Below are 21115 nucleotides of genomic sequence, written 5' to 3'. Positions count from 1 at the left end.
ATGAGACATTTAAAAGGAATTACAGTTGTTTCTGTACTCTTAGTTGGATGTACCAGAGAAATGCCAACAAGAAATTCTTAGGAGCTCAAAACAACTAAACAGTCTTTATTGCAAACTTTAGAAAAGCAGAAAAACTTTGGCAAAGGTTTATTACAACATCCAATCAACAAAAAACACTTCTGAAAGCATTACCTTGGCCCATTCAACTTCACAAACTACAAGACTGTTCAATGTAATGTTAATCAAAATTTGCAAGAGGGTATTATAAAGAGAGAAAGACAAAAAAGATACATAGGAGTACACACAGAACTACAAACTCCTGGATTCCAACACTGTTCAGATGGAAATTCCAGGAGGAGGTAGGGTCAAGATGTGTGCTTGCCTTGTGGTCAGCCTTAAATACCCTTTTGTCTTCCTGGGCCCTTCCCCCAGGTGGGACTTGGGGTCATTTGGTCCCTCAGGAGCTGGGCTGGGGGCTGCAGAGGTGGCTGTGGAGCATTGCATGTGCTGTGCCAGGGACTGACAGAAACTCCTGGGCTGGGATAGAGGCTCTGGGGGGATTGGGGTTCCAGGCCAGGGAGGGGCTGGTGTTCCAGGGCAGGGCAGTGCTGGGCTTACAGAGCAGGTCAAGGCTGGACCTCGTCCTTCCTCCCCTGTGACCCCCCTCCCAAGAAAATGTTTTGAGCCAGCAATCTCCTCCAGTCTCTCACAACAGGGAATGTTGTAGGTGATATCCCTACAACAATCTTGGCCATGGGCACCTGGACTAGAAGGACAGTTCTTTCCCATAGGAAGGAAAGCACAGAGCCTTCGCCAGTTTTTTGGGGACAGATGAAAGGTGACCCTTGTGAAACCATTGCCAGCCAGACTTGTCCTGGAAATCTTCCTATTGGAACAATCCCTGGAAATATGGAATTTTTGGAGGTGAAATCCCAATTCTGGCCATGGGGGCCTGGAGGACAAATCCAGTTATTTTCCATGGGAAGAAAAGCACGGAGCCCCAGTGTTTCAACAGCAGATGAGGAGACTCTCAATGTGCCAAGGAAAGCTGGACCAGTCAGCCAGACTTGTGGTGAAGCCAGACCTGTTCTATGTTCTCCTAGTTTTATGGGACCCCACAGTGTCACAATGGCCTGTTAATTACAAGAAGACCTACAGTGTCACAACAGACCCTTGGTTCAACGGGTCCAACAGTGTCACAATGATCCCAATGATTCCATGAAACCTTGATGTGTCACAATGGTCTCCGTGGTTCCCCAGGCCCCACAATATCACGTAACTCCGCTATTCCATGATCCTGCAATGCCACAATGGACCTTGCACCCTGGGGCTTTGCGTTGTCACAATGGTCTCCATTGGCTCCACAGTGTCACAATGGACCATTGTGACAGAGGGGCCCTGTGTCACCCTGGAGCTTTGGTTCCATGCAGCCTTGCAGTGTCACAATGAACTCTTGGTTTCACAAGGCCCCAGAGTATCACAATGGTCCTCTTGGTTCTGTAGGGAGCCCCAGGGTCACAATGAGGCCTCATGAGGCCTCACAGTGTCACAATGCTTTGCTTATTCCCTGAGGCCTCATAGTGTCACAATGTTGTCCATGATTCCATGAGTCTCCTCAGTATCACAATGGTGTCCTTTGTGCCATGGTGCCCTACAGTGTAACAATGGCCCCTTGGTTCCATGAGGCTGTGAAGTGTCCTAATGGTCTCTCCTTTAGGTTCCATGAGGCTTCTCAGTGTCACAATGGTCCTTGGTTTGATGGGGGCTCTCAGGGTCACAATGTTCCCTACCTTACATGGAAGCACACAGTGTTAGTACGGTCCCCTTGGTTCCATGAAGCCCCACAATGTCACACTGGTCTCCATGATTCCATGATGCCCCAGAGTGTCACAATGGTCCCTTGGTCTCACAGGGCGCACACTGTCACAATGGTCCCTTGGTCTCACAGGGCACACAGTGTCACAATCGTCCCTTGGTGTCACAGGGCCCCACAGTGTCACAATGGTCCCTTGGTTCCATGGCCCTGTGCTGCTGCATTCCGTCCTCCCCTTCTAAGGCCGCCCTGCCAGCTGAGAAATGCTCCTTGGGCCTCGGCCTTGGCCAACAGCCTTTGGGCTCAGCTCCTCTGCAGCTCATCACAAACACTGTCTGCACCAGGCACTGCTGCTGCCCAAACAGCTCCTGGTTCCTTTAGCAGCAGCCCTGGGAACTGGTTTTGTTCTCTCCGTAGCACAACATCCCTGTTCTCACACTGCCAAAGAAAGCTGCTGATGCCAAGTGTGGCCAGGATGAACCATTGCTGGGACTGCAGTCCCTCTCTTGGGCCCTGCAAACAGCGCTCCAAAAGGAGCCCTCGGAGCTCTCCTGGGCCAGCCACTCCCTCTGAGTGGGGCCTCTCCCAGCTGGGAACTCTCCCATTTGCTGCACTCAGGGATCCTGAACAACGACGGAGCCTGGGCCGATCCCCCCACTCCTCCAGACTCAACCCTTTGCCCTTTGCTGGGGAGATGCCAAAGCATCAGCAGTGAGCATTGCCTGCCCTCAGGGGAATTGCTCCCGGGTGCCTTGCACTGACTCTTTGTGTCTGTGTGCACACCGGAGTGCCTGTGCTGGGGAAATGTGGCAGAAATGCTGCTCTCTGAGCCGTCTGAGTGCCTTGGATAGCTGAGTCAGTCAGATATCCAGATATCAGCAAGAAAGGTTAAGTCACAAGGTCTAAGCTAAATTAAATGCTGCTAAGAGTTGTTCTTTTGCTAAATTGTTCCATTTTATTTAAGTTATTGGTTAAGTTAAATATTGTTAAGTGTTATTCCTCTGTTAAATTGCTAAGTCATAGGTTATAAGTTCGGTTAAATAGTGTTAAATGCTGTTGTTTTGCTAAACTTTGATGTTTAAGGTATCGGTCACATTTAAGGTGGAAGTCCTGTTAAGTTTGAGGCCTGTTAAGCCTTTGGGCCGTATTCCTTTTATCCTTACCCTCACTTGTATCACACACACAGAGGGATATTTCTCGGTTAATTTCTGGTTTGGTTGCCTGGATTCTGTTTGGTTTTGTTGTTGCTTTGTTTCCTTGTTGTGCCTGAAGTGTCCAGTCAGGAGCAGAGTGACTCTTGCCAAGGAACTTTGTGCTGCTGTCCCGTAATATTCAGTCTGGTTTTTGCTGCTCCCTTGCTGGGGATTTTTTCAGCGCTCTCAAGGCCTCGTTGGCAGCAGGGTGAAGGAGCCCTGGCCCAGGCTCTGGCCCTGGGGGACACAGGGATGCTGCCGGGGGGTCCCTGTCCCCCTGTGCCACCCCCAGGGCCCCGGCCCCCTGTCCCCATGTCAGGCTCTGGGGTCGATCTCATGGAACATCCTCTGGGGGAGGCTGCGGAGCCGGGGGAGGGGGGACCCGGGGGGACAGGGGACCCCGCTGTGCATGAGCAGGGTTGGACTGCCCTGGGGGGAGCTGTGAGGGGGGCTGGGGCAGAGTGACCTCCCCAGTGACCTCACACAGCCCCTGTGATGTCACACAGCTGCCTCTATGATGTCACACTGCCCCTGTGATATCACACTGCCCCTGTGGTGTCCCAGAGCCAACTCTGAGACGCCACGCTATGATGTGATACAGCTGCTCTGTGAGGGCACAGAAGTCTCTGTGATGTCAGAAAGTCACTCTATGATTTCACAATCTCTCCTGTGATGTCACAGCCTGCTCTATGATGTTACACAGCTACCCAGTGTTGTCACAGCCCACTCCCTGATGTCACAGAGCCACCTTCTGTGATGTCAGGATCTGCTCTATGGCCTCACACCCTACTCTATGATGTCACAGCCAGCTCTGTGATGTAACAACCCCCTCAGTGATGTCACAAAACCCTCTCTGTGATGTCATACTGACACTCTGTAAGGTCACAGCACATACTCTGACCTCACAGTCTGCTCTATGATGCCATACAGCCACGCCATGATCTCACAGCCTGCTCTGTGATGTCACAAAGTCCCCTCTATGACGCTGTAGCTGCTCAGTGACCTCACACAACAAACTCTGTGATGTCACAGCCCAATCTGTGACCTCACACAGCCCACTCTGTGCTGTCACACAGCCCCTTGCTGACATCCCAGCTGCTCTGTGCCTCTGTGACACAGCCCCAGAGGTGCTGCTGTGACACAGCCCCCTCAGGGCCATCCCACAGCCCCTGCCAGTGCTGAGCCCCTGTGTGTTCTGTCTGTGCCCTGCTGGTGTCCCTGAGGGGCCCTGGCAGTGCCCCAGCCCTGCTGGGCTGTGCACAGGAGCTGCTCCTGGCCAGAGCTGTCTCTCTGCAGCGCTGCCCTTGCCAGGAGCTGCCTCTGGGCCAGGAGCCCGGCCCAGCTCAGCAGCACAGACACAGCACAGGGACTTTAATCACCCTCTGGGGCTTTGCTGCTCTTTGCATCAGACTCAGTCCCTTACAGTGTGCTCAAAAAACCTTCTCAGGGACTCAAAAAGAGGGTGAAACACTGAAGTTTCTCATACTTTAAATAGATCCATCTGAGGGACAGGACTGAGAAAATGTCCCCAGGTTCCAGGTAGAGCAGAACACTGGTGGCAGTGATGACAGCTGGGGACAAGCAAGGGAAAGGTGTTTCTGCTGTTAAGGAAACCTGCACCTCTGTCCCTGCAGGCTGTCGGCATCCCCGGCTGTCCCACCTGGCTGGGCCCTTCCTTTGCTGACAGCTCTGCCTCCTGCCTGCCCCTGCCTGCCCACACAGAGCCTGGGGCTGCTCCCGGCTCCTGCTGGGGACCTGCTGCACCACAGCCCTGCCCTGACAGGGAAATTCCCTTCTCCTGGTGATCAGTCTGGACCTCCCAAGCTCCACTTGGTGCTATTAGGTCTTCTTCAGGCTTATTCCTACTATGAAGAAAAGCTCCAGCCTCTCTGAAACCACCCATCCATCCCTCCCAGGCTATTCCCTTTCAGTCCTCAGTCTCTACACCACTGACAACAGAGGCCACAGACTCTGCCTGGTGTTTTGTGATGAGGCCTCCAAACCCCATTCTGGGAGATTTTTGAGTCCTCTCCAAGGTCTGTGAAAAGGGAAAAATAGCATTCGAAGTTATTTTCTCCTAAATCCTACAGTGACAGAAAATGGGTCAGTATCTTTAAACTGAATGGGGACAAATTAACATTTGTTAGGAGGAGGAAATATTTTACAATTAATGAAGTGGCAGAAAACTGCAGCTGTTTTTCCAGAGAAGTGGATTCCCCATCCCAGGAATTGTCCAAGAGCAGGAGATTTGTGTAGCCTTGCCCAGTGAAACCCTCTCATCTCCAGTGACAGAATTCCTGCATTGTGGGTTCTCTGAGGTGCTGGGTGCCCTCACAACGCTTCTGGCCAGAATGTCTGCTGAGGGCAGCCAGGCTGCTGCTGGGGCAGTGACCTCACAGCCATCACCATGGCACCCCTGTCCCCTGGGCCTGGCTCTGCCCTTTCCTCTGCCCCTGCCTTGGCTCTGCTGCCATGAAGAGTTTTGTCATTAATATCTTGTCCCCAAGGTGCTGAGGCCAATGGCTTCCCAGTCAGGCTCCTGGAGCAGAAGTGGTTTTTCAGAGCCCAGCCAGGAATGAGCCCTGAGGCAGCAGCTCTGCAGTGGTGGCCACCAGGCTGGGCTGCCAAGGGAGGCTTCTGTCCATGGCCTGCAAGCAGCTGCTGCTGCCAAGGTGCCTTTGGTGCCTCAGGCTCTCCCTGGCACAGCTCCCAGCATAGCACTCTGCCCTTGTGCCCAAGCCCTTCCCTGTGCTGGGGCTGGTCTGAGGCTTTTCCTGCAGCGGGACCTGCCCTGCTGATGGCACAGGAAAGGCAGTTCCTGCTGGAGCAGGAGGCTCTGCCTGCAATGGGCTCCAACAACTCCAACAAGGTCCTGTTTGCAAAGCCCCCAGTGGGAAATGAAGGAGGGGTGTCACACTGCTTTGGGGGTGAATAATGCTGAAACCAGCCTGACTCCTCCATCTCAAAGTTCAACATCCTCAGAGGGAGCTGAAGCTGTGGCAGAGCTGGAAAAATCCCCAGAGAAAGGAACAACCAAGTGACACCACTGAGAGCTTCTGCAGAGCTGCTGAGCTGGCCCAGCCTGGGCACATCTGACTGACAGGGCAGCACCTCAGATGAGAAAAACCCATCCCAAATTTTAATGGCAGCATCTCCTGACATTTCCCTTCTTGAGGGGTGTGGGGATTCCTCCCAGCAGTGGGGAAACCCTCAAGGTCAGTGCTCCAGGCTGAGCCAAAGGGAATTGCCCATGGTCATTGGTCGGGGGGAGTGACATCTCTGCTTAATTACAGGTTTTGCTTAATACAGTTGCTTTGAAATAATTTCCTAGTGCTCTGTATAATATATTTTACGTCTCTTACATCCTGGCATAAATATTTCTGATTAAGGCAATTTTGTCTAATCATTACCATAATAGAGAATACATATTTATATAAATATATCTGCCCATGACAGGAACCCTGTGAGTGTCTGGGACATCCTGGGTCTTTGGCAGCCTGGGGACTCCTGGGATGTCACCATGGAGCCCCCGTAAGTGCCTGTGACAGATCGGTGCCTTTGCAGCACAAGGTCTCCTGGGATGTCACCATGGAATGGCTGAGACTGCCTCTGACCACAAGGCTCTTTACCATCCCCAGAAAGTCCTGGGAGGTCTCCATGGAGCCCCTGTCTCTTCCTATGACATTCCAGCTCTGGAACAGCCTGGAGACTGTTGGAAAGTCCCTAAGGAACCCCTCTGAGGGCCTGTGAGAAACCTGATCCTTAGCAGGCAACCATCACCAGCCCCCTGTTGCTATGGTCAGTCCCTTGGCAGCTCCATGGTGACTCCATGCCGGGATGGTTTCCATGGACACCAGCTCAAGCCTGCAGCCACAGCCAGTTGCCATGGCAACCATTGGCAGCCCCATCCCCAGGCTCATGGGATCCCAGAACCACAGAATTGGCTGAGCTGGGAGGGACCCATCAGGATCCTCCAGTCCAACTGCTGGCGGCCCTGCACAGGACACCCCAACAATGCCAGCCTGGGCCTGGCAGCGCTGCCGAAACGCTGCTGCAGCTCAGAGAGCCCTGGAGCTGGGACCCTTCCCTGGGGAGCCTGGGCAGGGCCCCCGCAGCATCTGGGCAAAAACCTTTTCCTGACATCCAACCTGAGCCTGCCCCGACTCAGCTGCAGCCGTTCCCTCCACTCCTGTCCCTGGGCACCAGAGGGAAGAGGTTCCCACAGCCCCAGCCAGGGACCCACTCCAAAGGCTGCTGCCATGGCCACCAGGGCTGGCACCAGCTGGGATTCTCGGTTTCCATGCGCCGGGGTTCAGGAATGGGATTCCCCAATTTCCTGCCCCCGCTAAAACCGCGCTGCCCTCACTGCCCTCCCGCCTCCCATGGAAAGCACAAAAGGCAAAGGTCCCAGGCTGGGATAAGAACAATTTATTGGGAACAACAATGAGATAAGGAACAAACAGAAACAGAAATGATACTGATAACAGAAGGGATAAATGAAACAGTTTACTGGGAAAACTAATACATCAACAACAGGCTCTTCCTGGCCACAATTTCCCCTGTCTGGAATTTTCACCCGTCTCCTCAGGGAGAGAGAGAGAGAGTCCCTTTCCTGCCCCTGGCAATGTTCTGAGGTGCGAGTGAATGTAATGACACGGCCATGGCCAGACCCTCATGTTCTTCCGTCCCACATCATGTCTTTGGCAAGGGCATAAAAAGGGACAGGTGTCTTCCCAGCATAGACTACAGGGAAACTGGATCACCAGGGTTCTTTCCAATGTGGGCCCTCTAATGGGGGATGAAGCTGGAGTGGTGCATGAAGCTGTTCCTGCATTTTTGGCATTTGCAGGGCTTCCCTTACTGGTGGCTCCGTTGGTGTCTTGTAAAGTGAGAGCTGCTGGTGAAGCTTTTCTCACACTGGGGACACTCGCAGGGCCGCTCCCCTGTGTGGATGCGTCGGTGGGTGATGAGGGTGGAGTTGTGCTTGAAACCCTTCCCACAGTCGGGGCAGTGGAAGGGCCTCTCATCCGTGTGAATCGGCTCATGCAGGAGGAGATGGGAGCTTGTCTGAAACCTCTTCCCACATGTGGCGCACTGGCAGGGCCTCTCCCCAGTGTGGATGCGCCGGTGCTTGATGAGCTTGGAGTTGTGCTTGAAGCCCTTCCCGCACTCAGGGCAGAGGAAGGGCCTCTCCTTGGTGTGAATCCGCTGGTGCTGGAGGAGATTGGAGCTGCTCTGAAACCTCTTCTGACACTGGGGACACTCGTAGGGCCTCTCTCCAGTGTGGAGACGTTGGTGGGTCACAAGGTTGGATCTGTAGCTGAAGCCCTTCCCACACTCCGCACACTCGTAGGGCCATTCCCTGGTGTGGATCATCTGGTGGCTGATCAGGTGGCAGCTCCACCTAAAGATCTTCCCACACTGCAAGCACTTGTGGGGCTTCTCCCCATCATGAAGCTTCTTATGGACCACCAGCTCTGAACTCTGGCTGAAGGTCTGCCCACCTTCCTGGTTCAGGGTGGCTCTTTCTTCTTCAGAGCACCCTGGGCTGGGTTTGGAGCCCCTCCTCATGCGGGATTCCTGAGTGTTTTCTTCCCTGTTGGATTCCTGTGCGCTAGAATCACTCAAAACGGCCTCTTTCATGAGGTTCTGGCATGCAGATTTTTCCTCCCTGGTCTCCATCCTCAGTTCCTTCCCTGGGGAAGGAAGGACAAGGACAGGATGGGATTTGGCTCCATGCCAGAGGGAAGGGGAAGGAGATTCCCCCAGTGCATCCCCGGCAGGATGGCGTTGGCAGCAGGGTTGTCCTGCAGCCAGGGGCTGTGCTGGGCTGGGAGATGGAGCAGGAGAGAGGGGGAAATAGGAAATGACTTCCTCCTCACCTATCTGGGTGTCCTGGGGATCCTTCCTCTTCCTCACAGCCTCCTTCTCCATCCAATCAAGGTTTGGGAATGGGAAATCCTGTTCTGGGAAGAAAACAAAGGGTGCGCACATTGTCTTTTTTACTGATTTGAAGGCAAACCTGGGGAGGGTCTAAACCAGAATTACAATTTAAAAGAAAATGAAGATCAAGGCAATGATACAGAAACACTGCCTTAAACTGACAGAGTCAGGATATAACCTGACACCCTGTTGGTCAGGGTGGTGGCAACAGTCCCAGTAGATGGTGGTGCAGTCCTGTTGGAGAGATGAACATGATTCTGTCGAAGCAGTGATCCTGTAGAAGGGTCTGGTCTTCCTCTGGATGTCCAGTGGTTGCTAGGGAGTTCTCATCCTCTGGGAATTCAGTAGGCAAGGTGCTGCTGGTGTAGCAAAGTGTCAGCTTATATCCAGGTAGGAATGCTTGGATCCTCCCCCTGGGCGGAGCATCCCACAATGGGAGGATGGAATTTTATCAGTTCTGCAGTGACACTCAATGGCCCATTCACAGGAGATATCTCCCCTGGAGGGCATTATCAGGGCTGAGTCATGGAAGAGATAAAGAACACTGCCCCACCTGTTTATAGCAGTTGCTGAAGTTGGGGATTGAAAACATGCATTTGGTTACATCTTGCATGGCAACCTGAAACAGTGGGGTAATCCCTGCTCAGGGGGTGAACACCGCCCCCCTTACCCAAACTGGCTCATCTGTAAAACCCCCACCCTGGGAATGCCACGCATACAGGGGACAATGTCACACTTGCCCTGCCCCAGGGTAGGGCTCTTTTTCCTGTCATTCCCTTCCTGTGCCCCCTTTTCTATCCCATTTACTGTTCAATAAAATTCATTTTGGGTTTGGTCTCATTATCACCTTAATTGGGGCAGAGGAATCTCTCTAACACTTTTCTTAACCAGACTCACCAGACTGTGAAATTATTTTGGCACAGTGAGTTTTGGCACTGTTCTCTGACCCCAAGTGCCTTTGACAACAGCATGGTTCCCTCCTCTTAGGACGTTGTGGTTCTCTCCTGAAGAACTCTTTGAAACTGGGCTGCAGCTTCCTCTGAGTGACATATGGGAGAACCGATGAGGTAAATCGCCTTTGTGGGCCTGGAGTGTAAAGAAAATATTTTCTTGTCCTTCTATTACAGCAACCTGATGAAGGTCTTCAGGGTGAGAGAAGTGGACGAGAATCTTGGTTCATGATCAGAAGGCTGGATTTATTGATATATGATATATAATACATTATAACTATACTAAAAGGAATAAAGAGAAAAGTTGCAGAGGCTTGCTAAGCTAAGAATAGAAAGAAGAGAATGAATAACAAAGTTCTGTGTCCAGCAGAAAGCAAGGACCAACTCTCCCATGAGTGGTCAGCAAATCCAAACACTCACAGAAGACCAATCACAGATGCTCCTGTTACATTCCACATCAACAGATAATTATTGTTTGCATTTTTCTTCTGGGGCCCCAGCTTCCCAGAAAGGACAAATCCTAAAAGAGAGGATTTTATGAAAAAATGTCTGTGACATCCTTCCTTGAAATGTTTTTTAAAATCACAGGAGGAAAGCGAGCAAATGATACCAGCGAGACTGACAAGGTTCATTCACCCCATGGTGAGGAACACAAGGCTGCTAAAAGTCCTACAAGAAGCTCAGCTCAAGTAGCTAAATTCCCAAATAACTCCTGAATTCCCAGGCTTGAGTGCTTTGCGAAATGTGAGAATCATTTTTCTCTTCATCCCTGTCGCCTTTGTGACAGCTACAAAGAGTTTACTTTCCTTTTAATGATATCTGTCTTGGGCTGAATTTACACTTTTATCAGAATGTGCTAGCAGCTGAGCTGGAGCTGTGCAGGAACCAGTGGAACTTGGAATTGCCACAAAATTGCTTGTACTGTCAGTTTATTAATGTTTGGGATTTGTTTGCATTTGCATCACATCTGACTTGTGGGAAAATCAAATATTCATCAAAGTGATTTATGCAGAGTCAAGTTTGATTTCTGTGAAATTATTTTGTCCAGTGCCCAGGGGATGCTCGAGGGGTCTCTGTGCCTCTCGCCCTGGGGGATGCTTGGCAGGGGTTTGGGGGGGTTGTCCCTGTCCCTGTCACCCCACGCCATTCCCCAGGGGGTCTCCATCATTCGCACCCCAGAGAATGCCTGGAGAACCTCCCACCCTCTCATACCCTGTGCCAGGGGGTACTCAGGGCAGTCTCTGTCCCTCTCAGCCCAGGGGATGCTCAAAGGGTCTCTGTCCCCTCACCCTGGGGGATGCTTGGGGGGTCTCCATCCCTCTGGCCTCGGGCAATGCCTGTGCAGGGCTGGGGACCAGGGGCTCTGTGTCCCTCTCACCGCTGAGGGTGCTCGGGGCTGGGGGGGCTCTCTGACCTTCTCACACATGGGGGAGGCCGGGGGGGTCTCTGTCCCTCTCAGCCCTGCTGTGACCCCACCCAAACATCATTGGGGTCAGAGGGACAGAGACACCCCCAAACCCCCAGGAGGGCTGAACCTGGGATTTGGTTTGGGGCTGAGGATTTAGGAAGGGGCTGGAATTGGGGCTTGGCTTGGAGTTGGGGCTGAGATTTGGATTAGCGCTGGGTTTGGGGTTAAGGCTGGACATGGGATTAGCTTTAGGGCTGGTGCTGGGATTGGGTCTAGGGCTAGACAAGTCTGGCACTGGGATGAGATTAAATACAGAACTGTGAGTGTGTCTAAACATGGAGTGAGATTGAGACCAGGATCAAGGTCAGGTTTGGGACTGAGCTCACCCAGGGCAGGACAGGGGGGATGTCACTGCAGGATGTTCCTGGCGTTGTCCCAGCCCTCCTCAGGCACCTCCAAACATGGGGGGCAGCTGGGTGCCCCAAGATCCAGGTGCTCCCACGCTGCCCCTCAGTACCAGGCAAGCATTCCCTGGGGGCAGCCCTGACTGTGACCACTGGGGCTCTGGGATCGGCTCTCACATCCCTGTGGGAGCAGCAGCAGACAGGATGAGAGATTCCCCCGCCCCGTTTTTCTGTGGAAGGGTGAAGCCCAGCTGCCCTTTTCTTTTGGTGCCTCCTCCTCTCCTCAGCTGTGGATGTCAAACTCCCCAGGAGCAGGAAAATCCCCATTCCCTGTTTCCTTGTGGCTGCAGCCTGGAACATCCACCCAGAATGAAGGACTTTCTGACAGCCCTGCTGAATGACACTGGCAAGATGTTTGTGAGAAGGGGAAGAAATTTTATTTTGATAGTAAATAAAACGTGCAAAATTATTCCTTTCTGTTATATTACTTTTCAGTCAGTTCTGGCCTGTTTTCAGAGTGCCACCTTCTCAGCTGACTGTGTTTGACTGCCCTCTTTTCTCTCCTGCCTCTCTTTGTCTGCTCTGTTTCTCTCTCAGTGTCTCCCTTGACCCAGGGCAGCTCACACCAAAGACCGTGCCCGGATTTAATTCCCAATTCAGGAGCTACAACAACCATGGGGGAAGTTATGAAGGCTCGCAGTGAAATGCCACTGTAAAATCTTGCTCCACTTGGCTTTTGGCTACTTCTTGACAGCTTTGCCCTCAAGGGCAGGAACATCTTTTCATAGCTGAGAACTGGAATTCCAGACCCTGGCAGTGTGTGCCGTGGATCCCAGAGGGGCATTCCCGAGGCTCCCAGGGTGCTGCTCCTGCCGTGCCTCCCAAGGGGAGAAGATCCAGCAGCTCTGTGGGCTCCCAGAGCACACAGCAAAGGTGGCTCTGATGGACATTTTCCAGGGACTGGGGTGGGAAGGGACCCTGTCCATGGATTACGACCCCGCGAGGGAGAGACGCCTCTGCCACACTGAAGGAGCGAATGAGAGCGTGGGACAGCAACCGACGATTATTGAGCGTGGACTGAACGGAACAAGAAATGGGGAGGAGAAAGGGAGAGAAAGAAAGCGGGAAGAGGTCTCAAAGAGAGAAAGAAAAAGGAAAGAGGTCTCAGACAACAGAAGGAAATGGGAAAAGGCTCCCCTCGGGCTCCGCAGCTCCCAGGACCACCCGCAGGGCGTAGCGCCTTTTACAATTCCAGCCAATCAGAGGACGCGGTAAACAATTTCCAGCCAACCGGAGCTTTTCTCGCCGATGACTCACCCGTTGCCAGGCGGGCCCGCAGAGCCCGGCGGCCCCGGAGCGGAATTTGGGGCTCGGGCCTGGGGGACGGATCCGCCCCGGGGGGGTCCCCGAGCCCCTGCCCAGCCCTGGGGCCGATCGGGGGCTCCCCCACCCAGCAGCCGGTGCTGCGGGGCCGCGGGGCAGAGCGGTGGGAAAGGGGGGTCCGGGCTGGGAGGGGAGGAAATGAGGGAGGAAGAGGAGGGAGAGGAGGAGCGGGAGCGGAAGAATCGCGGCGCCCGCAGCGCCCGCACGCCGAGCCGGCAGCACCCCCTGCCCCGGGAGCATCGCCCCCAGCCCCGAGCCGCAGGGGAGGGCGGAGGCCGAGCTCGCCCCGGCTCCAGCCAGGGGTCTCCGGGAGGGTTTTTTGGAGAGTGTTCGGAGCCGGCAGATCCCGGACTCGAGCCCCGGGTATCTCCGGGCTCCCTAAGAGGAGCTTTTTCGGGGGGAGAGCAGCCCCGATCGCCCCTCGGAGGGCCCCGGGGGGCCACGTGGGGATGGCCCGGTACCGACGGGGCGGGACATTGGTTTTGGGGATCCCCGTGAGAGCCGGGGCTGTGGAACGGGGGACCCCCGGGGCGGAGAGAGGGGAAGGGGCGATACCGGAGCTGGGGGACCCCCGACAGCCCGGAGATGAGGCGGGGACGGGACCCCCTGACCCTGACAGGAGCGTGTCCTGGGGTGACTTCATGATGCTCGTACCCCCATCGGTCTGTTTAGCCCAGAAATGAGTTCTGCACCTTTAAGGCTGGTTCTGAGAGCGAAGGGGAGGAGGAAGAAGCTGCAGTTTGTTTTCATACACTGCATTCCTCTACATTCCAGCTGCTGGATTGACAGACAGCAGGACAGAGCTCTCCTTTGCTTTTAGTTAGTTTTTAGCTCGCTGAGACAGAGAAGTTCCCTGGACTGTGGTTTTTCTTTTTCTTTGGAGCTGTTTAAACCTGCTCTGCACTGAACAGCCAGAACACCACCGGCAGCTCGCACCTGTGGCCCACCTGGCTGAGCCTGGGCCACAGCATTTCCAGTGCTGGAGGGACTGATAAGAGACTGATAAGAGACTGATAAAACACTGATAAGACACTGAGTGCTTGGAGCTACAACCCAAGGAGGAACTTTCAGAGTTTGTCATATATTTTGGAGCAGCAAGAGGTTTTATTGCTTAATATTGTTCAATTTTTGTGCTGGTAAATGCTTTGCCTGTAAAGTAACGTTTTTTTTTTTTTTTCCACTTTCCTCTAAGGAAATATTTTCCCAAACTGGCTGAGGGTGGGGCTGCTGAATCGGCATTCTAGAGGAAACTCCTTTTGGAGGGTTTCAACCAAATTTGCCCTAATCCAGGACAAGGTGGTAGAAAGAAGGTGGAATCCCAAGTGGCTGGATTGAGGGGAGGCTGGAGAAGGGGACCTTGCACCCCAGAACCTCCCAGAATCCAAAAGCAGGACCCTGGAGAGGGGGGATCCCCAGGCCCCATGGGATCCCCACCAGCCCTGAGATGGGGGACCAACCATAACCCAAGAGGGATGAGACTGGAAATGGGAAACTCCTGGTGGCTTTTTTTTATTTACTCTTGATTTTGGGACATCAGCTGACTTATAGGAATGGACGTGGGTGGGAGGAATCCCCAACCATAGGCATTCACACCTTGTTTTTCCCTAAACCAGGATTTTCCCCAAACCTTCCCACCATAACATCCCCTCTGTCCCACTCTGGGTGAGCTCAATCCCAAACCTGACCCTGATCCTGGTCTCATTCTCACTCCATGTTTAGACACACTCACAGTTCTGTATTTATTCTCATCCCAGTTTCAGACTTGTCTATCCCAAGACCCAATCCCAACCCCAGCCCTAAAGCCAATCCCATGTCTAGCCTTAACCCCAATCCCAGCGCTAATCCAAATCTCAGCCCAAAATCCAACCCCAGCCCCAATTCCAGCCCCTTCCTAAACCCTAGCCCCAAACCAAATCCCAGGTTCAGCCCTCCTGGGGGTTTGGGGGTGTCTCTGTCCCTCTGACCCCGATGATGTTTGGGTGGGGTCACAGCAGGGCTGAGAGGGACAGAGACCCCCCCCCGGCCTCCCCAGGTGTGAGAAGGTCAGAGAGCCCCCCCAGCCCCGAGCACCCTCAGCGGTGAGAGGGACACAGAGCCCCTGGTCCCCAGCCCTGCACAGGCATTGCCTGAGGCCAGAGGGATGGAGACCCCCCAAGCATCCCCCAGGGTGAGGGGACAGAGACCCCTGAGCATCCCCTGGGCTGAGAGGGACAGAGACTGCCCCGAGCACCCCCTGGTACAGGGTATGAGAGGGAGGGAGAACCCCCCAGGCATCACTCAGGGTGAGAATGATGGAGACCCCCTGGGGAATGGCCTGGGGTGACAGGGACAGGGAAAACCCCCCCTAAGCATCTCCCAGGGCAAGAGGAACAGAGGCTTCACAAGCATCCCCTGGGCACCAGACAAAGTAATGCTGTTTCTTGTCAGAAATCAAAATTGACCCTAGATAAAATGCCTTTAATTTACTCTTTCCACAAGTCACTTGTGATGGAATGGCAAATAAATCTCAAAATTTTATAAACTTACAATAGAAGCTATTTTGTGGCAAATCCAAATTCCTTTGGTCCTGCACAGCTCCAGCTCAGCTGCTGGCACATTGTAAAAAAAGAAAAGTGGAAAATAGGCCCAATACGGATTATGAAAAGGAAGGGGAAGCTATGTGTAGCTGTCACAAAGGTGACAGGGACAAAGAGAAAAATTATTCTAACATTTGGCAAAGTCCCCCAGCCTTTGAAACAGACCTCCCCTGGAGGGGGCCAAGTGTGACATTGTCCCCTGTGTGTGTGGCCTTTTCGGGGTGGGGGTTTTACAGCTGAGCCAGTTTGGGTAAGGGGGGTGGTGTTCACCCCCTGAGCAGGGATTTCCCCACTGTTTCAGGTTGCCATGCAAGATGTAACCAAATGCATGTTTTCAATCCCCATCTTCATCAACTCTTATAAACAGGTGGGGCAGTGTTCTTTATCTCTTCCATGACTCAGCCCTGATAACGCCCTCCAGGGGAGATGTGGAGAGTCTGGTTCAAGCATGGCTTAAAGAAAGAGGCCATGAAGGTATACAGCTGAGGGAAAAGTAAAAGGTAGCTGTAAAGCAGCATTTCCCAGGCTTGATTCTGTAAATAATTAGGCTCTCAAGCACCACTTTATAAACAATAAGATTCTCAGACAGTCTTCCCATAACAGGAAAAACATTCTGTCCTTGGGCTCTCTGGGAACAGATAGCTGCTCTGGGAACAGATATGAAAGTTTTGAGAACTTTTCATATCACAGTGAGAACGCTGGTCCTGTTTTCAATAAACAAACCACAGGTATTGTAAAACAAAAGGAGGGGTTAGAGTTTTTTCTGTAACCTATGGTGAGCTCGGATTTTGTAATATGCATGAAGTTAATTAACACTATTATAAAAGATGACTGATCTGATCAATGAATCGGAGTCGATGCTCATCAATCGGAAGGTCGTCTCCCTTCACTTCAATATATGGTGACCTCGCCGTGATACTGTGACACCACGGAAAGTGAAGAAAGGGTCGGGTTCCGAAGTCCGAAGTAGCAGCCAGAACAGCAGAAGCGCGAAGGATAAAAAGCAGAGAAAAAGACGCCGAGACGCGCCGTGCTGTGGGTGATTGTAAAGACGAGCCTGGCTGAAACGTGTGGCCGAGACCTTGAGGAGCTGCAAAAAGCGCGCTTACGATTTATAGGTATGGAAAGGCAAGCCGCATATGATCTTTTTATTGCTTTCTTGCAGAAAAGGCAGATTAAGGGGATAGATTTACAGAAAGAATTACCAGGACTTTTGGCTTATGGTTTGGAATGGGGATTTTTGTAAACCCCCACACGGTTCACAAGCTGTCGTAATGGCGTAAATTCGGTGATATATTATGACAGGCTACTTTAGAGGATGACAAAACTGCCAAGAAGTTGGGTAAATTATGGCATGTCATTAATAACGAATTATTGCAGTTTCAGGCTGAAAAAAAGGCTGCTCACCAGGCTACTGCTGCTCATGACCGTAATAAAGATTACGACCAAGATAGGGAATTTGATAAGGAGTCGGGAACTCCTCTCGGCCCCGCAATGAGGACGGTTTTATTACCTGCCTCACCACCCTCCTTGACAAGCCAAGCTGCAAGCCAGGCTACAAGCCAGGCTACACAGACCGCTTTATTACCCGCTTCGCCGCCCCCCTTAACGAGCCAAGCTGCGCAGGGTGCCTTATTGCCCTCCTCACTGCAGGCTATACAGAGCACTTCTGAGTCTCCCGTATCTGCTGTATCGCAGCAGCCATGGCCACAAACGCATACTCTGTTCCCGAAAAGCAATCAGTCGATCCCTGGGGCAGAAAATGACCTAGTGGCGGCTATTGCGAGGGAAAGATGAGACGCGTGGGCTGCCTTGGCCAAAGATGCAATGGAAAAGGGAGATCAAGAGCTCATAACTGTGGCTAGTGAGCTGGCTTGTTCGGTTATTTTCAGTCCTCAGGACGGGGGGGGGGCATCCAGGCAACAATCACTGCTATTGATTGGAAATTGTTGTCTCAATTACGAGCTACTGTTAGTCAGTTTGGAGTTAAAAGCGAACCAGCCAAACAAATGCTCGTTTATATTTTTGACACTTGCATCCTTCTCATTAATGATTGTCGTGGATTAGCCAAATTGATTTTTACCCAACATCAGCAATTGCTGTTTAATGCGCATTGGCAAGCGCTTGTTAACCAGTGTGTGGCAGTACAAAGGCAGCAGGGTGACCCTCTCCATGGCATTACTGTTAATGAGCTTATGGGCCTGGGACCTTTTCTTCGTACTGAGGCACAAGCTCTACTGGGCCAGGAGAAGTGCCGGGAGGCTATGAGGTTAGTTAGACTCGCTATAGAAAGGGTGAAAGAACCAGGAGGGGTACCTGTATATATGGGAATCAAACAAGGCAGAGAGAAATCATTTGGCTCTTTTATTGATAAAGCTGCTGCTGCAATTGAGAGAGCTGGGGTACCCGAATATATGCGTGGAGCCCTACTCAAGCAGTCCGCTCTTCAAAATTGTAATTCTGCTACTGGGAGCGTACTTAATACCCTAGGTGCCAATTGGACTATAGAGGAGGCATTAGAGAGGATGGCTCTCATACCTACCGGACAGCAGGCTTTTGTGGTAGATGCGATCAAACAGTTAGGAATAGGCTTGCAAGAACAGGCAAAGTCCTCTCAGAGTCAGGTGTTGGCTGCTCTTGCACCTCTCCAAGTGTCAGCTGCATTGGCAACAGCAAATAGAGGGGGCCGCATGAAATGCTACCGATGCGGAGGCATGGGCCACATGCGCCGGGAATGCCAGGCTGTAGGACTCTGGTGCCAGAAATGCCGTTTGGACACTCATAATACGGGCGCTTGTAGACGGAAGTCGGGAAACTTCCCCAGGAGCGCGCATCCCAGCAGTGGCCGCGCCCAGACACAAGTCGCCGCTGCAGCAACAACAGCACCCCCTCCTGCCTCCAACCCTCCGCAGCAGGGAGCCTCCAATCCGCCACAGCAGGGAGCCTTGGCATGGACCTGGCAGCCGCAGTAGACATGACATTGATGACTCCGCACCCGCAAAAAATCCCAACAGGGGTCCAAGGACCTATTATCATACAGGATAAAGCGGTGGGTGCTCTGCTCTTCGGAAGATCATCTGCATCTATGTTGGGACTGTTTGTTTTGCCTGGCGGTATTGACGCGGATTACACGGGAAAGATTATGGTGATGGCATACACCCCTTTTCCTCCTCTTCAAATTAATAAGGGACAAAGGATTGCTCAGTTGGTACCACTTGAGGAAATGACTAAGGGAATACAACCCATAAAAGGTCAAGAGAGGGGAGAAAGTGTTTTTGGCTCTACGGGAGGCCTTACTTTGTTGACTCTAAACTTTGCTGAGAGACCCAAGAAAAGGGTAGAAGTAGAGTTCAAAGGAAAAATAAAAGGTCATTTTCAGGCCTACTGGACACTGGAGGAGATTCCAGCATCATTAGTCCTAGCTGCTGGCCTCAACACTGGCCTTTGCAGCCAGCAGCCACTGCAGTATCCGGGGTCAGAGGATTTACCCTGGCTAGCCGATCGCCTCCCCTCCGAGTTCACATAGATGGGAAACAGCTCACAGCAATTTTTTCAGTGGTCCAACTACCACCCACTGTTCAATGCCTTATAGGGCGGGACGTTATGGCCCAGCTAGGGGTGGTCTTGACTAATGAACACCCTTTGGAGTAAAAGCCATTGCTTGGACTTTCCCAATTCCCATTACCTGGATTGTTGACACCCCGGTATGGGTTAAGCAATGGCCTTTGAAAGGGGAAAGTCTTCAACACGCACATCAGCTCGTCTCAGAACAATTTCAACAGGGACACTTGCGTTTATCTACCAGCCCCTGGAATACTCCAATTTTTGTAATTAAGAAGAAGTCTGGAAAATACAGGTTGCTCCATGATTTGCGTGCTGTTAATGATCAGATGGAACCTATGGGTTCATTACAACCTGGATTACGTAACCCGGCCATGATTCCAATGGGTTGGCCTCTGCTGATTATTGACTTAAAGGATTGCTTTTTTACTATCGCACTCCATCCACAGGATATGCGACGGTTTGCTTTCACATTACCTGCGATCAACAAAGAAGCACCTGATCAGAGATTTGAATGGACCGTTCTTCTGCAGGGCATGCGCAACAGCCCCACCTTGTGTCAGCTTTATGTCAATGCAGCATTGCAGCCACTTAGGAAACAATGGCCTAACAGTGATATATCATTATATGGATGATGTATTATTTGCTCAGCCTATGCCTTTCACACAACAACAAGTCCAGAAAATAAGAACCACACTGGCACAATACTCTCTAGTAGTAGCTTCTGAGAAGATCCAAACAACTGCTCCCTGGAAATACCTGGGATTGTCCATGACAGAACAAACCATCAAACCTCAAAAATTGCAATTAAAACCAAAAATTACCCCTTTAAACGATGCTCAAAAATTCTTGGGTGATTTACAGTGGTTAAAACCAATGGTGGGAATACCCAATGAACTGCTCAATGAGTTGCGCCCACTGTTAAAAGGAACTGACCCTACTTATCCGGTGTGTATTACTGACAAACAACAGCGGGTCATTCAGCAAATTGTGGACTGTGTTACACATGGGCATGTTTATCGAAGGGATCCAGACCTACCCATAGATTTGGCCATTTGGAATGGCCCACAATATCTTTTGGGGGCACTTACGCAATGCAAACAACAAACGGGGGAAACACGGATATTAGAATGGATCTCCCCTCTGCTGCAGCAAACTAAGACTCTTTTTCAAAAAATTGAAATGTTAGCGGATCTGATAAAGAAGGGCAGAGAAAGGATGTTGCAGGTGGCTGGGGCAGAACCAGCTGCCATTAAGATACCAATGAAAAAGGATACCTTGGACTGGTATTTGACTAATTCAGAAGATTTGCAGGAAGCTCTCTTAGGTGCATGTTGCCCCATTGAAACAGATCAGCTTCGACCAGCTTTGATTTAATGGATAGGGGACTGGGACTGGATAACTCGTCCAAAGCGAGAGAATTCCCCTATATCATGTGCCATTACTGCATTTACAGATGCTGGCAGGAAATCAAGAACTGCTGCAATAACCTGGCAAGAAAAGGGAGTATGGAAACATCACATTCTGCAAGCGGAAGCAGTGGACAGCTTACAAACCATGGAGCTGTTAGCAGTGGTATGGGCAATGGCACAGCTTAAGGAACCTTTGAATGTTGTTACAGACTGTCTGTATGTAGCAGGAGTTGTAGCAAGAATTGAAGACGCTTCCATAAAAGAGGTGCAAAATCAAAGACTATATGAACTATTATTGCAGTTAAAGAGAGCTACAAGATCCAGGGAACATGCTTATGCCGTAATTCATATTAGAAGTCACAAATGGGATGTTGGTTTAGGAGAAGGGAATGATAGGGCAGATAGATTGGTCACCATTACCCAAAGCACACCTCTGTCAAGTCACCAATTGGCACGAGAAGCCCATTCAATG

At 51.7% G+C, this 21115-nt stretch overlaps 1 protein-coding gene across 1 annotated transcript in view; it reads right to left on the bottom strand.

Annotated features, from left to right (window-relative positions):
- Nucleotides 1-7863: 7863 nt before the first annotated feature.
- LOC132076981 (zinc finger protein 883-like) overlaps nt 7864-21115 on the bottom strand; it is a 123459-nt gene continuing 110207 nt past the window's right edge. The window contains 1 exon segment of the mRNA XM_059478418.1: nt 7864-8510. Within this exon segment, the coding sequence (XP_059334401.1) occupies nt 7864-8510 (647 nt within the window).

This window comes from Ammospiza nelsoni, chromosome 9 (genome assembly GCF_027579445.1).
Source record: "Ammospiza nelsoni isolate bAmmNel1 chromosome 9, bAmmNel1.pri, whole genome shotgun sequence".
NCBI classification, from domain to species: domain Eukaryota; kingdom Metazoa; phylum Chordata; class Aves; order Passeriformes; family Passerellidae; genus Ammospiza; species Ammospiza nelsoni.
The sequence above is the reverse complement of the archived record's forward strand: the minus strand, read 5'-3'. Positions and strand labels throughout refer to the sequence as shown.